Source organism: Dasypus novemcinctus, chromosome 22 (assembly GCF_030445035.2).
Source record: "Dasypus novemcinctus isolate mDasNov1 chromosome 22, mDasNov1.1.hap2, whole genome shotgun sequence".
Classification (NCBI taxonomy): Eukaryota; Metazoa; Chordata; class Mammalia; order Cingulata; family Dasypodidae; genus Dasypus; species Dasypus novemcinctus.
Genome location: NC_080694.1, coordinates 12578031 through 12595797, shown reverse-complemented (window position 1 = coordinate 12595797; position 17767 = coordinate 12578031). Strand labels below are relative to the sequence as shown.

General features: G+C 33.1%; 1 protein-coding gene across 1 annotated transcript; it reads right to left on the bottom strand.

The window, feature by feature from the left end:
• Positions 1 to 1657: 1657 nt before the first annotated feature.
• LOC101438114 (olfactory receptor 14C36-like) lies at positions 1658 to 2602 on the bottom strand. Its single transcript, XM_004473017.3, has one exon. The coding sequence runs from the start codon at positions 2600 to 2602 to the stop codon at positions 1658 to 1660; it is 945 nt and encodes a 314-aa protein (XP_004473074.1).
• Between the last annotated feature and the right edge of the window lie 15165 nt (positions 2603 to 17767).

The window sequence follows — 17767 nt, the reverse complement described above, 5'->3', positions numbered from 1 at the left end:
TATATTTTCTTGGTCAAATTTTGAAGAATTGTAAGCAGATATTGGATATAAGAGGGAATATCTGGTGAAATATTTAGGGACATCTTGCCTCAGTTAATTAGCCCTGAAATAAACAATTAAATGAAGACCCAAAGAGATGAAACTGTGTTCAAGTAACATAAATGTGAATCTCAAGAAAGGTCAAGTATATTTATAGGACTATAATATATCCCAAACCCAAAAGGTAAAATTCAAAATATCCAGCAACCAATCAAAGATTTCCAGGTATGCACACATATATACACAAAAACAGAACAGTGCAACACTTGATGAGTGTATGAATCAATCAATAAAAATTAAGCAGAACTAAGGCATTTTAGAATTAGTAGAAAAATTAATTTAAAATGTTATAACTTTTTGTATATGTTAAAAAGTTTAGAAGCAAGAAGACAAAAAAGACACAAATTAAACTTCTAAATTGTTTTTGTGGGAAATATATAAGAACAATATTTAAATCTACTTTGCTGTTTTTATTTTAAATTATATTGTTTACCCATTACAACTTTCACAATGCATGTCCGCAATTATAAAATGTGATAATGGATAACTGCATACTCATGGGGATGTAGTATCATTTTACTATCAATGGTCTGTAATAAAGATAAACACACACAAGATAATAGTTTGCAAAGAATTTTATTTCATCAGTTGAGGATCACATCACAACACTGGAATAATAACAGTGGAAGAATTGAAAGTAGTGGTAGTTCTGACTTATTACGTGCAATATTGTTTCCAATGTACTGATCAAGAAACTAAATGCTACATAATGAAATGCTGCATAAAATTTGGGTATATTTATTCAATATGTCTAATTATTTCTCAATCACTAGAGACTATTGTGCATATATCAAGCATTACTGTAGGGATTATGGATCATGTGAGAACCTACATGAAGTTCTACTTAAATTCATATTTCTACAATGTTATTTCTTAATATAGTGAAACAATGGATCAGAAGGTTTATAATTGAAATAGAAATAATTTTACCTTACTTTTACATTCTTGTAATGAGTACTTAAATGCCTACTAATAATCTTTATCTTAAATGTTCTAAATTTACCACTGAAAAAATAGTTTGTAAATGATATTTTATGTTTTAAGCAAAATATTTTTTATTGAAAATCTATCCATCCATACAATGAAAAACCAGAGGAAATATTATTAATATATCTTGCCAATCACACCTTCATCAGATGCTTCTCTTTTATTAAGATAAAAGTTATTATTATATACATTTTAGGGACATTTTAAATTTATGAATGAATAAATGGTTCAGTTTTACAGTTGCATAAATAGTGTGGGTAACTTTAATATATAGCTGATCTAATCTAAGGTCTTCTATATTTAAAGGAGAACAACTGGAAAGAAACCTACTTAATATAGAAGATTTATCAAATAGCCTTAAGCAGCCATGCTTCAGGTATCAGCATATGTGCAATTTTATGAGGTAATACCTCAAAATGAAATATTTGTGTTATTTCCATGCTGACACATAATACAACTATTCTTAGGTACTCATAATATAACCCCAAAATTGAAAATAGGCAACAAAGTTAATTTTGAGTCATTTTATGTCACAACTCATCAACATGAACATGGGAAACACTTGAAAAAATTATCCTATCGCTCTCCTGACTGAAGGTTTTTTGCCCATAATTTTCTTCACAGCGTCTTTTATTTGTTTGTTTCTAAGACTATAGATGATAGGATTTAAGAAAGGAGGGACTATGCAATAGAACACAGAGGTGATCATGTCCCGAATTGTGGGTGAGCTGGAGGTTGGCTTCATATACACAGCAGCAATTGAGCTGACAAAGACAGTCACCACAATGATGTGAGGGACACAGGTGGAAAAAGCCTTTCCTCGCTCTTCCCTGGTTGGAAACTTGAGCACAGTAGAAAATATATGAATATAAGACATAGTGATGAAGGCAAAGCACCCACCAGCAACGACCACTGCAGAGATAAAAATTAAAATTTCATTGCTTAAAATGTTAGAACAGGAGAGCTTCAGCAGAGAGGGGATATCACAGAAGAACTGATGGACCACGTTGGACTGACAGAAGTGCAGCCGGAATGTGTTGCCAGTGTGGATTCCTGCATAGACCATGCTACTAAGTACAGAGTATAGTGTCATCTGGGCACAGACCCGAGGGCTCATGATCATAGAGTAGTGGAGGGGCTGGCAGATGGCCACATAGCGGTCACGGGCCATGATAGTGAGGAACAGCAGCTCTGTAGGAGCAAATAAAAACACAAAGAAGATCTGAGCTGCACATCCAACTATAGAAATTGCCTTGTTGTCAAGCAGGAAGATAACACATGCCTTGGGTACAGTGACAGAAATGTAGCACATGTCCAAGACAGATAGATTCCTGAGGAAGAAGTACATCGGTGTATGAAGTTTCTTGTCAAGGGTCGTTACTGTGACAATGAGAAAATTGCCCATCAGGGTTGCCAAATACATCAGTAAGAATAGTATGGCATGCAAGACTCTGTACTCCCACACATCAGAAAATCTTGTAAGCAGGAATTCAGTCACCATGGTGGAGTTGGGCATCTTTAAGGAATGTGATTAGGATATGGAGAGATAAAGGCAGATAATCCCTAAACAAAATGGAGAATCAGTATGAGAGAAAAAAATTAGGCTAAATATATTTATCAACCAAATTTGTCCAATTTTACTCTTTGTTGTTCATTATGTTTAGTAGGAAGTAACGTAGTATTACATAAAGCTCCTAAAGGAGCTACTTCTGAATCATACTTCTAGGGTAGGACTAGCAATAAAGAAATTTTCATGGAGACTGATAGCAGATTAGAGTTTACCAGGGACAGAAGGGCAGGAAGATTAATTGCTTAGTGTGTAGAGTTTATATTTCAGGTGAAGAAAAATTTGGAGTAATGGATAATGGTAGTGGTAGCACATTATTTTGAAAGTATCTAATGTTAGTGAAAGGTATACTTGATATTGGTTAGTATGGGGAATTTTAAAAGTGTATATATGTTACTACAAACCCAAGTAAAAAAGAATAAAATCTATTATTTTATAGCATGTAACCATGTCTTGTTAGTTTTCACCACATAGTAGCAGGACATTGGGTTTGCTGCAGTTCAAAGTTCACCTGGAAGATTGATTTAATAAAGGTAGTGCCTATAAATACTGACTCACTGGATGTATTCTATAAATGTTAAAACTTCATGTCATTAATTGATGACCAAACACAATCTGGACATATAAAGGAGGCTACTGTTGCATTAGAGCCCCTCCAAATGTTACATGTGGTTGTAATTTATTATGGGCCCACTAAGTGGAAAAATTTTATCTCCATTTCCACCACTATAGCTTTTGATACTAATTTCTTTTGGAAATTCAACTTAAGAATTGATATCTTAACCACATTGTTTTTGACTATGCAGGTCTTTACCTTACGACTATTAACATTAATTATTTTTATTTTGACATTTGATTCTTCAAACTCTCTCTCTCTCCCCCAATATTTATTAGGTCCACGTGGTCTGTTTTTGTTCCTTTCTTAACTGAGATTGCCTAACCAACCAAATGTACTAGGAAATAATAAGAAGAAAACTTATTAACACATGAAAACATAAGAGGAAGGACAAGTGTTCAAAACTAGTTTTGTCTGTGCAGCTATTCCTTGAGACAAGACTATGTCATTCACCAGAATTATAGTCTATTGAGCTTCACTGTTGGCCACCACATCAACCCCATCCCCTCCTGCAAACTGAGCCATTTACTTTTATGATTCCATTACAACTTGTCAAATATTGCAGGGGTGACTTTTTTTTTAATCATGGTGATCCAAAGATGAACCATCACTCAACCTAATTCTTAGTAAGTGCTCAGTGCTACATAAGAAATTTTCAAACCAATTTCTATATGAAGTCAGATTTCTTACCCTTTCCCTGTAGTATGGGATGATTTTAAAACAGTAATTTATGATAATCTGTTTTTAACCCATAGAGTACTATAAAATATCTATGTTTCCCAGATTCTTCTAAATATCAACAATTTTATACCCTTTAAAATTTCCAAGATATCTTAGCTAATAACATTATTTTGATAAAAATAATTGGTACATATTTTAACTCACTTTTCTCCCTTATCTGTTCTTTCAAAAGAAAAGAACTATGTATATCTAGTCTATGACTAATTTATTCCTCTAGTCCTCATTCTCTCTCATCTTGCAATGCTGACAATGTTTCCCATTAAATGCAATTTTTTCATTCAACTCCATATGTTCTTGAACTTGCATAAATGCTTAGGTTTCCCTCTTGAAATACTTATTCTGAAACTGTGATGCATTAATTACTTATCTTTTTTTTCTGTTACTTTCTTTGCTTAGCCTTTTTCATTTTGATTGAATCTTTCTGACTGCTGCCAGCATCTAAACATCTAAATCCAATAGCATCTACATCAGAAGACGAATTGGCTGTTCTTTCAGTCTTTGGCTTCCTGGACCTCCTCAACTATGGTGTATGTGAAAAGGATTTCCACAACCTGGTGCCACATGTCAGCTCTCCCTTGATTCACCTTTATATTGGCTTAGTCATTCATTTCCCTAAAGGCACATTGGGTGGCATTCAAAGTTTCGCTTCTAAATGCGTCCATATTACATTTTCTTATGACATTACAAAATTCTTTTGGTATCATCTTTTCCCGCTACCTCTTCTGCCTCCTTCCCCTTCTAATTTATCTTCTTCCTTATCCTGATCTCATTTCATTTTTCACCACCATACCTCTGCTCTGCCCCATCTTTGAAAACTTCATTCTTGTTTCCCCCTTTTCCCTTACACAGAAAGAAATAAGTAACTAATAATTATAACAAGTCATTATGATGTTTCTCATATTATATTTCATAAGTAAATCACCCTTAATTGCACATGATTTATTGTATACCTTTCTGGTATCTGGTAACACCTCACTTTCAATGTTCTTTTTTCAAAATATTTCATGCTAGTTAAAATTGAAGGTAATTGATCATGTCATAAATCTCCAACAGAGATTCATACTTATTAAAAAAAATGTTATTTCAGTCAATGATGTATTGAACTAATATCAACATAGATAAAATATATGACATCATTGAAATCCACAGAAAAAGGTTCTCCAAGATTTACCTCCAATAATATCAAATCCATTAATATAATATTAAAATATTTCAAAATGAAGATCTCTGAAAATATTACAAAAATCCATAAAGCACACTCTTTTGGGGACAGTGCTACTGGAGGGTGATCATATATCTGCATACCTTTTGCTTCATATGCATTGTTTTAAAATTTTAGCTAATGATATTTTTTATCATAGATATATATTTCAATATTTAGGAAATGATGAACTTACCTGAAAAATAATGGGTTGATGAATTGATTGATTTGTTGATTCAGGCAAAAATTAATTTTCACCATTCTAGAAAATAGGAATAATGGCTACTAGTATCATTCCTTGCAACGTATAAGTATGCATTTTTGGAACTGGGTATTTAATAGTATTATAATTTGAAATGTGGTATCTTTTTTTTTTTGTTATGAAATATTGTTTTCCCACAAATCCTGACCATATTCTAGAACTTGAAAAAACTGAGAAAGAGATAGTTCTGTGTTCATGGACAAACCTATGCATTGTTGGTAATATGTGAGTAATTAATGGATGTTGAGTCACACCGATTCCTTGTGAACATTCTTTTTCATAACGTCACTATTGGTGGAGATTTAACATGTGTATGCAATGCCTTGAAGAAGAATCCCTACACTAAACACTTAATAAACCTTAAGTAAAATACAGCACATATTCTCCTAGACTTGTCTATTTTCCTTAATGACTTGAAATGGTCACCAGATCTACTTATCTTTGTACCCTTAACTTCTTACTGAAAATGGAAGATTCACCATGCCATTATATTTCACATTCTTCTTTCCTTGTTCCTTTCTTTAGTGACTAATGTAACCACATATATCATAGAGAACCTCTGCTATAAGTCAGAAGGGAGGACAGGAGTGACTTTCAGACTGACCTATAAGACTAAAATTTTCTCTCTTTTATTCTTTTTTGGTAGTCTTTAGATCAGGCCTTACATTTTCAAAGTAATTATCAGATGATGAGATTTATAAAAATGTAATAGGCTTTTAGTGTGTGAACACAGAATAAAAGATTTATTTCACAATCACCAGTTTTAGGTTTCTAGAATAAAATTCTATGTGTCAGTATAAAGGAGATAAAAATTCATGGAATTCAGGGAAATTATGGTTTTTTCCCCCCAACTCTGTCACTTTCTTACTCTGTTGCTCTGGGAACCTCTTGACAATTTTTGAAACATGGTCTCCTTATCTATAAAATTAACAATAATGACCACCTCATGAAATTAACATTTACAAAATATTCCAACTATAGTATGAAAACAAAACAGTAGATACATTGAAGAAAAATAAATAAAAATCACAAATCACTGTCATAAAGATTGAGCATGTGATCCCTTCAGCAGTTACATTTTTTACATTTTACTCCCATAGTCCTAATGATTATAAACAGTCAAAGAAATGGAAGGAAAACCCAGTGTTCTGAATTTGCTTATGGACTTTTCTGTTAAAATGAATATGTGTAAATACAAAATGTTCTGAACTAATTTGAGTAAAAACTGTAAAACTAAGACTATTTATTTAATAAGAAATTGACAGCAGCAGGAGTATACTTTGTACAGAAAAAATTTACAGTAATAAATAGAATATTGCATGGGTGTTCACATTTCTCCAAGTGCAAAAGGAAGTTACTCATTGCCTTTTCTGTAAAGGAAGGAAGAAAATATTTCCAAAATGAACATTTGAAAGAAATATTTGTTCATTAAGATATCCTCAATATTTGAAGGATAATTACATGTAGAAACTGGACTGGGAACTGTGTGGATGAATCAGTGACAAATACTTGCATGCTTTTTCACCATATATTATGAGAAATCCTTACATTTACTCCTGAAATATAAGGGCTTGTATACATAGTTTACTTATTTTGCACCATGTAAATTTATAACAAAAAGCTTGGCAAAAGAAGGATACTAGGCAGACAGTTGAAATTATTAACTAAATAAAAATAATATATACAAATAATTATTTATAATTTTAAGATAAAACATAAATCACTCTAGTTAAATTTGTGTAAATAATTTAAATAAGCATTTTTCACACTGAAACTGTTGGCAGTGAGCAGAGCTACTGCTGTCCCTACCTCTTTTGCTAGCATCTGCTCCATCAGGTGCTGCTGTCCACTCATTCTGCATTTCCACTAATAGTTGTAAATTCTGCTAAATCTGCTGGAATAAATTTCAATATAATAAATATTTTTAAAAAGACATTCTCATTTTGTGAGCATATTCCTCATTTATGTATCTATTTTAATTTAACTTACAGTCTCTCTGTTTCAGAAATACTGAGTAGTACAGGAGAGAAGGAATTCTGATGCATGGAGAGAGGTGAAGAAGAAAAGAAATAATACTAAAGACAGACAGTTAATAGTCTTTTCTTATGTAAATAGACAATTTTGAATTTCTGACATGGGTTCAACCAATTTTAGGTACAATCAAGCATGAGTTGCCATCAATTGAGATGACTAATATTGTGGTTGGAAAGGTTTTATTGTATTTTGTAACAATGACCTCTGTATTCAGGTTTAGCTGAAAAAGTGTGGACATAATGATGTTAGAGTAAGCCCCTGAGAGTATACCCCTTGCTATCACTAATAGCCATTGCCCAGGGAAAATTTCAAGGAAATAATTGGCTCTAGTTCATGATGGAAGAGTTCTCAATTAGAAATTGTACATAAAACAATATTTGTATATCAAAGAAATATTAATATATCTGAAACTTTTGAATTTCCTCTGGAGCCTAGAGAAAAAGTAGCAGAGGAGAGACTGGATCCCAGACTCTGCCAGATGGCTGGAAATCAGGTTTCCCACTCCTCAAGGTTTTACTCTAAGGCATGGAGTGATTGTTCACTCTCACTATTGAGGCCAAACTCACAGGATTTGTTTAATGAATAAATAGCCCATATGAAATCGTGAAAATGTTAACATCAAAGTATCAAATGTCATTTACTAGCCTGGAGCTCAAACCCACCACAGGTGTCTGTGAAGACAGGAGCCTCTAGAGTGTGACACATGGGATTAGAAACACTTGGACTAGTGCCTGGCTCCTAGTACATATTAAGAAGTGTAATAAAATCTTAGTTTTCACCATAATTGTATAAGTGGGTCCATCAGATCCTATCAGGAAAGGAGAAACTTTTCCATAGTTCTCAGTACAGCTGACATTTCAGTTACTGATTTTCAGTTCAAATCAACTATACTCAGGTAACACACATTATAATTTTACAACACTTAAATACGTTGATTTTTAGTCCCATATATGGTCTATTTTTTTAAATATCCAAAATGCACTTGAAAAGGTGTATTCTGTACCCTGGGAGCGTTAATATATTTATGTTCGTATTACAAAAATTTAGCTAATTATGCACTTCCAGTTCTTTATACCTCTACTGATGTTTATCTCATGTTTTACATAGTGACTAAATTGTATGTAAATCTCCAATTATGACTTTGGATGTTTTAAAATTCTTCTTCATGTAATGTCACTTTATGCAATATATGTTTAGATGTTATGACAATAAATGCTTACAAGTTTAGAATTATTGTGTCTTCTGATTAAATAGACTTTCACAACTTTCTGAACCCATGTATTTATCTTAATTCTTCTTTGATGTATAGTAATCTTAATTCCTCTTTGCATTTAGTTTGTTCATATGGGATACTATTACCTCAGCCTGGAAAACTCACATTCCTTTTAGACAATTGTCACTGAATTTTCTTTCCTTCTGATTGTCTAAATATATTTTTATTTTTCCTGTCTTTCAGTACTTTCAGAAGTATAAATTATTGTGACTTCTGACATTGAGTGTTATGATTACTCAAACTACATAAAATTAGAATCTAAATATATATATTTTTTGTAGCTGAATTTTTTAACTCATCATAAACACTACCAGGTTGTTCCCTATACTATGTCAACAATTTTTAATTTTCATTCCAGGAAATATTCCATCATATAAAATAGTGCACATTATATTTATACATTCACCTAATAATGGATATTTTGGTTGTGATCAGATTTTGGTTTTCAGGATAAAGAAATTACCTATAAGATTGCTGTACTTGTTTTGTAGACAAAAACACTAATTTTTCTTGAGTATACAGAAGAAGAATCCCAAGATCAAAAATACATATACTTTTTAATAATAAATACTGACAAGTCATTTTCCAAAGAGAATGTTCTCTTTTAAACACTTTCCAGGAATATATATTAATTCCATTTCATCAACATACATGGCAAAATGAATATCCAACGTCTCTAAAATAAGTATACCTAGAAAATAGAGAATTGAGTAGTACTTTTAAATCCTGAATTTCCATTTGATTCTTTATGATTTCTATCTCACTTTTGAAATTCTCATTTTGTTCAAATATTGTTTTTCAGATCTCCTTTTGATGATTGTGCATATTTTAATTCAATTTGTTGGTCCTCTATATGAGAGTGTTTTCCTACCTTTGACTAGAAATTCCACAGACTGAGTTTCCCCTAGAATATTTTCTATTGAATTTTATATTTTTTACTTTTACTTTTTATTCAATAAAACTGGATACCTTATCTGTGGGGGCCAGGATACAGGGTGATTGATTTTTGAGCACCTGCAGCCTGAGATGTCTCCTAAGGACCTAAGATGGAAGCCTGTTTTTCCTGTGTTATTTTCTGTTTCTTTGTTTTTTTAATTCCCTGTTTCCTCTTCTTTCTTTATTTTTTCACCTTAGTTTCTTTACTTCTCTCCATTCTTTCAGTTTCCTCTTTTCTGTTGCTTTTCTTTCATTCCACCTTCTTTTGTACAGTCTTAAATTTGCTTTCTTCTCTTCTTATCTTCTGATTATTTATTCTATTTTTTCTTCTTTCATTTTTCCCCACCTCTTTTTCTTAGTCCTTTGTATATTTCATAATTTTTATTTCTTATTAATTTTTCTCCTGCCTCTTTTATAGTTCCTTGTCTATCATTTTTGTAATTATTATTATTATTTTTCTCTTCTCTATTTTATTTTCTATGGTCTTAATATTTTTTAAAGAAAATACAGACAATGACATACATATGAAATAAGTGAAACCAAGTGTCAGAGAGGAATCTTAAGAAAAAATATAAGGAAATAAAACCCTCAGCAGAAATAGAAGCTAGCCATCTGAACATGTATATCAATATTAACAGATGTCTAGACACCAATGACAAATAACAAGCTGTATTAAGAAACAGGAAGACATGGCCCAGGCTAGTGAACAAACTAAAAACAGGATGAGATGCAAAACATAGAGCAACTAATCAAGGATGTCCAAAAAAAATCCCATGGATCAACTTAATTAAGAGAAGAAAGATATAAAGGATATTAAGAAGACACTGGGGGAACATACTGAAGAAATCATAAAAATACATGGAAAGGTATATCTAATGGTGATGAATGGCACAATATAAGAAAGAAAAACTATGCTGGAAGAGCATAATAGCAGTTTTGAACAGGCAGGGAAAAGAATTAGTGACATTGAAGATAGTACATCTGAAATCAGACACATAGTAGAAGAGATAGATAAAAAGATAAAAAAAATTCAGCAGGGAAACAGGAAATTGAATGACAACATGATATGAAAAATCTTGCCTATTATACACATCCCATAAGAAAAGGAGAGGGAAAGGATGCAGAAAGAGTGTTGGAGGAAATATTGGATGAAATTTCCCAACACTTGAGGGACATGGATATACATATTCGGCATGCACTGTATTTCCAAACAGTATAAACCCTAATAGAACTACACCAAGATATATATTTGTCAAATTGTCAAATGCTCAAGAAAATGATAGAACATTGAAAGCAGAAAGAGAAAAGAGATCAGCTACATACAATGGAAGCTCAATAAGATTAAGAATTGATTTTTCACCTGAAATCATGGAGACAAGATGGCAGTAGTATGATGTAGTTATGGTGTTAAGAGAAAAACAAAACAAAATTTTCAGCCAAGAATTCTGTATCCAGGTAAGCTGGCATTAAAAATTGTGGAAGACTTCAAAATATTCAGAGATAAAGAGAAATTAAGGGAGTTTGTTAACAAGAAACCTGCCCTTCAAGATATACCAAAGGAAGTTCTGCAGGTTGAAAGGAAAAAACAGGAGAATCGGGATTGGAATAGATTGTAGAAAAGAAAATCATGAGTAAGAATAACTAAAAAGTTTTAAAAAGAGAAATAAAAAATATGTTATACACAAACCTAAAGAAAATATGGTTGATGTAAGTACTACCTTGATAGTAATAACATAGATGTTAATCAATTATACTTTCCAGTCAAAAGACACATATTGCCAGAATGGTTAAAGAAATATGACATATCTATATACTGCCAACAAGAAACTCAACTTAGAACAAGGGTAACACAAGTGGGTTGAAACTGAATGGTTGGAAAATGATTTTACAAATAATAACCAAAAATGACTATACTAATATGGGACAAAAAAACTTTAAAAAATAACACTAATGTAAGAGACAAAGAAGGACACAAAATATCAATAAAAGGGTAAGGTATCAGAAGAAAGAACAATCATAAATGCTTATGCACATAACCAGGGTGTCCCAAATACATGAGGCAAATATAGAAAACTAAGTGGAGAAACAGATACCTCTACAATTATAGTGGGTGATTAATACACCATTATCACCACTAGACAAAATATCTCAAAAAAAGGTCAATAAGAAAAAGACACCCTGAATAATTCCTTAGAGCAACTAGAATTAATAGATATACACAGAACATTACAAATACAGCAAGACATGCATTCTTCTAGAGCAGAAATGGAATGTTCTCTAAGATAGACCACAAAGACCACATGCTAAGTCACAGAACAACTCTCAATGAATTTGGAAATATAGAAATTACACAAAGTAATTTCTCTGAAAAAGATGGAATTAAACTAGAAATTAATAAAGGACAGAAAAGCAGAATAAGCCCAAAGATATGGAATATAACATATGCTTAGACAAACAGTGGGTCAAGGAAGAATTTGCAAAAGAAATCAGCAACTACCTTGAAATGAATGAAAATGAGAACATAAATCAAAACACAGAGGATGCAGAAAAAGTAATGTTGAGAGGGAAATGTATAGCTATAAATGCTACTATTTGAAAAAAAGGAAGAACTAAAATCAGAGACCAAACACACATCTGGAGGAAGTAGAAAAAGAACAATAAACTAATTCCAAAGCAAGCAGAAAGAATGCAATAACAAAGACTAGATCAGAGCTAAATGAACCTGAGAATTTAAAAAAAAAAAAACTCCAGAAAAAATTAACAAAACCAAAATCTGCTTCTTTGAGAAGATTAATAAAATTGACAAACCTGTAGCTAGACAAAGAGGAAAAAAGATGCAAACACATAATTTTTTTCTTAATGAGGGAAGAAATATCACCACTGATCACACAGAAATAGAGTATCAAAAGAAGATACTTTGAAAAATCATATGCAAACAAGTTGGATAAAATAGAAGAAATTGACAAATTTCTAGAAACACACAGCCTACTTTTACGAAAGAAGAATTTGATTAACTCAACAGACCAGTTACAAGTAATGAGATTGAATTAATCATCAAAAACCTCCTAAGTAAAGCCCAGGACCAAATGGATTCAAAAGTAAAGTATGCCAGTCATTCCAGAAAGAATTGGTAAAAATCCTGCTTAAACTCCTTATAAGTGGAAGGAGATTGCTAACACATTGAGTGTTGCCAATTTCACCCTAATATTAAAGCCACATGAAGAAACCAAAAGAAATGAAAAGTACAGACCATTCTCTGTAATGAACCTAGATGCTAAAATCCTTCACAAAATACTTGCTAATATTTTCAACAGCACATCAAATGCATTATACACCATAACCAAGTGGGTTTTCATCACTGGTATGCAAGGATGGTTCAACATAAGAAAATCAAGGTAATACACCACAGTAACATATCAAAAGAAAAAAATCACATGATCATCTCTACTCATGCAGGAAAAGCATTTGAAAGGATACAACATCCTTTCTTGATAAAAAAAAAAAATGCCTCAGAAGGTAGGAATAGAAGGACATTTCCTCAATATGAGTTTTCCTCAATATGAAAATCACAGAGCTAACATCATATTCAATGGTGAAATACAAAAAGCTTTTCTTCTAATATCTGGAGGAAGGCAAGAATGCCCACTGTAATTGCTCTTATTTAACATTGTATTAGAAGTACATGCTTGAGAACTTTGACAAGCAAAAGATATAAAAGACATATAAATTGTCAGGAAGAAGTAAAAAATTCACTAGTTTTAGATGAAATAATCCTGTACAAAGTCCTGAAAAATCTTCACTAGACCTTCTAGTGCTGATAAGTGAATTCAGAAAAGTGGCAAGATACACCACAAAATCACAGAAATCAGTGACATTTCTGTACACCAATAATGTGCAATCTGAGAAGGAAATAAAGGAAAAAACTTTCATTTACAATAGCAACTAAAATAATCAAATACTTAAAAATGCTTAACTAATTATGTAAAGAACTTATACACAGAAAACTACACAAAACTGTTGAACAAAATTGAAGAAGCCCTAAATAAATGGAAGAATATTCCATGTTCATGGAAGGGAAGATGAAATATCATTAAGAGGTCTGTCCTACCCAAATTGATTTACAGATTTAAACAATCCCAATAAAAATTACATTTTTTTTTACTGAATTGAAAAAGCTAATTGTGAAATTTACTTGAAAGCACAAGGGGCCCTGAATAGCTAAAAACATATTGAAAAAGAAAAATGAATTTGGAGGAATAATGCTATCTGACTTTAAAGCATACTACAAAGCTACAGTGGACAAAACTCCCAGGTATTGGCAAAAAGATACACATACTGACCTAAGGGACCAAATTGAGAGCTCTGATATAGACCCTTGCATATATAGTCAATTGACATATAATAAGATGACCAAGCCCACACAACTGTGATGGAACACATATGAGATTGGAGAACTAGATATCCACATCCAGAAGAATAAGAGAGGAACACCATCTCATGCCCAATACAAAAATTAACTCAAGATGGATCAAGGACTTAAATATAAGAGCCAAGACCATAAAGCTCCTAGACAATAATGTAAGAAAGCATCTATGAGACCTTGTAAGAGGAAATGGTTTCTTAAACTTTAAACCCAGAGCACAAGCAAAGAAACACAAAGTTGATAAGTTGAGGGATCTCCTCAAATTTAAAAACTCTTGTACTTTAAGGATTTTGTCAAGTGAAAAGGCAGCCTACTAATGGAGAAAATATTTTGGAACTACTTTTCCATTGAGGGCCTAATATCCAGCATATATAAAGAAATTCTTGTATATGCTTGAAGACCTTATGTTGAGTGAAGTAAGCCAGTTCTTGAAGAACAAATATTACATGACCTCACTGATATGAATTAAGCAAATTGAGCAGACTCACAGAGCTGGAATCTGGAAGACAGTTTCATGGGAGAAAGATAGGGAGAAGAACTTTGTGAGTCAGTGCCCTACAGGCAAATTCTAAGATGGAAGGATTTAGTTGTTCAGTGGGTGGGCATGACTGTGGTGCAGTGATGATATTGAGCTGGATGGTATTGGTCTGTGAAAAGGTTAGAGTAGGGAGGTTGGATTGGACTGTACATGGAACTTGGGGTAGGGAGGGGAAAAGATCAGGTGAATTTGGGGTTTGTGGGTATGTGCTTGAAACTACAACACTAAGAATGTTCTTCTAGCAAATATGACAGAGGAGGGTTACTGGTGTTTTCTGTGGAGGGTATGCAGGACAGGGTGCGTGTGGGGTAGGCATCTATTGAGAGTGCAGTGTTCATCATATAGTGTGCTGTATCAGTGTGTGGAGATGTAATGAGCAAGAAGATGTTGGACTCCCATTATGGGGAGTCCTGCTATGATCTCAAATAGAGCAGTGGGAGTCTCTCAAGAGCTTAGGCAGTACTTAATAGAGGAGGGGAGGACAGGCCAGAATGTCAAGCCATCAGTATTGTTGCAAGTAACTATGAATCTTGCCCATTAATGAGTTAATATTGGTGGTTACCTTGGGTCCCCAGGGGAGAGGAAAGGAAGAATAGAATAGACAGAACGTGGGGAATTTTAGGGGCAATGGAATTGTTCTACATGACCTTGCAATGATGCATACAGAGAATGTTATACTTCATCAAAATCTATAAAATTGTACAGTCCAAAATGAAAACCATAATATAAATGATTGACCCTGGTTAACAGCAATGTTTCAATACTTATACAAAAATTGTAACAAATGTACCATCCACATATAAGATGTTATTAATGGGGGAAAGAAAAAAAGAGATAGGATGTTGGATATATGAAAAAACCCTACAATCTGTACATGACTTTTCTTTAACGTAGCTTTTCCTTGAAGACAAATGAAAAAATTAAACAATGGGGGAATAAACAGATGAAAATATCATAGTATATACAAGGCAAAGATCAAACAGTGATGAAAGACATAAGGTCAAACTATTTTAATTTTTAATTTTTTGTTATTTAATTATTTTAATCTATCAATATTATATCATTTTCTTATTAATTATATAGTGTTCTTGTTGGCTTCAATTTTGAAGAAGATTTGGATCACAAAAGGCTTACAACTGTGGCAAGGGAGGATCAATAGTACAGAGTGTAAGAAATGGGAGATGGATGGGAGGAGGTTCAACTGGGTCTTGCCTTTAAAGCATATGACTGTGTTCAAGATTTATTTAAGGGGCATAGTCACAATGGGTGAGGATTCACACAATAACCAGAAGACTATTAAATTTCCATACTGGGAAGCCCTGCAGTAGGAAGCAGGAATCCCCTGAGTAAAGGGGCAGTGACTACTGAAGGAGGATGGGCCACTGATGAACCCTTAATTGTGATGACTGTACCTATGAACTTACTTTTGAAATTTAAACTTAGCCTAGTATTATAAGTTGCTTAAGAGTTAACTCCTGAGAACTTCCATGTTGCTCAAATGTGACCCCTTTCCAAGCCAAACTCAGCATATAAATGTATTACCTTCTGCCCATTATGGGGCATAACTCTTGGAGATGATTCTCCCTGGTACTGAGGAATTACTTCCAAGTGACAATTAGCAATGCAACTAGAAAAATACCTTTACCAAAAGAAGGAAAGGGTAAAGACAAATAAGTTTCTATTATTAAGAGACTTCAAATTGAGTACAGAGGTCATTCCAGAGTTTACACATATGCACATCTCAGCAGGGTCTCATTGAATGCCAAAGTAAATATTGCCTCACATAGCAGAACTCCTGAGAGGTCTGGAGATATCCAGACACTAGAGCCAGGGCAGACAGCTCAGGAATTGGAGACCTACCAGTGGGCTGTACCTTGGAATTTATGCTTCCTGGTGTGACAGAGTTGGACTGAGTTGTGGTTTCCATACTCTTGGCTCTTCTGCCCCTTCTATTTGAACCTATAGTTAGTACTTGAAATGGTAGTTGTATGTCCAAGAGACTTAAATCTTTGGGCTGTCCAGATACCATCTGGGCCTTGTATCTCAGTGGATTTGCAACACCTACTCTTCAGTTCATTGGGCTTATCCAGGACAACTAACATGCAATGAAGATGGACAACATATATCTCAAGGAACAGAGAGAGTCTGTAACTGCAAGCAAGAGAATCTCATCTATTTGCCCCATAGGATATAATATCCATTTCAGTTAGAGGTGGAGTGGGCATCAACATCCAAGAATCCTCAGGATTGGGGAATGGATGATGAACTAGAGTAGACTTACTGGTATTCTACTATATACATTGTGTTTCTAGCAATGGAAGAATTTTTATAATAGATGTGGATGCAGTGGCCACTAATAGCTGTGAGAGGAGGTTGAGGGAAAAATAGGTATAATATGGGGGCATTTTGGAGACCTAGAAGTTGTCCTGAATGACATCACAATGACAAATAAAGGACATTTTATATCTTGACATAACTTACAAAAATGTGTGGGAGAGAGTGTAAACTACAATATAAACTATAATCCACTCTTAGTGGCAATGCTCCTAAATGTGTTTATCTATTGTAACAAATGTAACATACTAATGAAGAATGTTGTTAATGTGGGGAAAAATGTAGGAGAGGTAGGAAGCAGAGTAAATGGGAATGCCCTATATATTTTATGTAATATTTATGTAATCTATCTTTAAAAAATAAAAATGTATATTAAAAGAATTTTTAAATCCTACTGCTAAATTTTTTTTTAATTAATACATGGGGAAGAGACTTGAATAGACAGTTCTCCAAAGAAGATATACAAATGGCTAAAAAACACATGAAAAGATGTTAAACATATCTAGCTATTAGGGAAATGAAAATCAAATCTAATATGTAATATTATTTTACACCTTTTAGTCTGGCAACTATTAAAAAAAAACAGAATTATAAGTGTTGGAGAGGATGTGGAGTAAAGGGAATCCTCATTCAGTGCTGGTGGGAGTGTAAAACGGTGCAGCCATTGTGGTAGACAATTTGGCAGGGTCTCAGGAAGTAAACTATAGACTAGCCATATGATCTTTCAATCCACTATTGGTTATATACCCAGAGACT

Excerpts from the sequence above, each read along its gene's own strand:
- LOC101438114 (XM_004473017.3), bottom strand. The coding sequence starts at position 2,602 with ATGCCCAACTCCACCATGGTGACTGAATTCCTGCTTACAAGATTTTCT.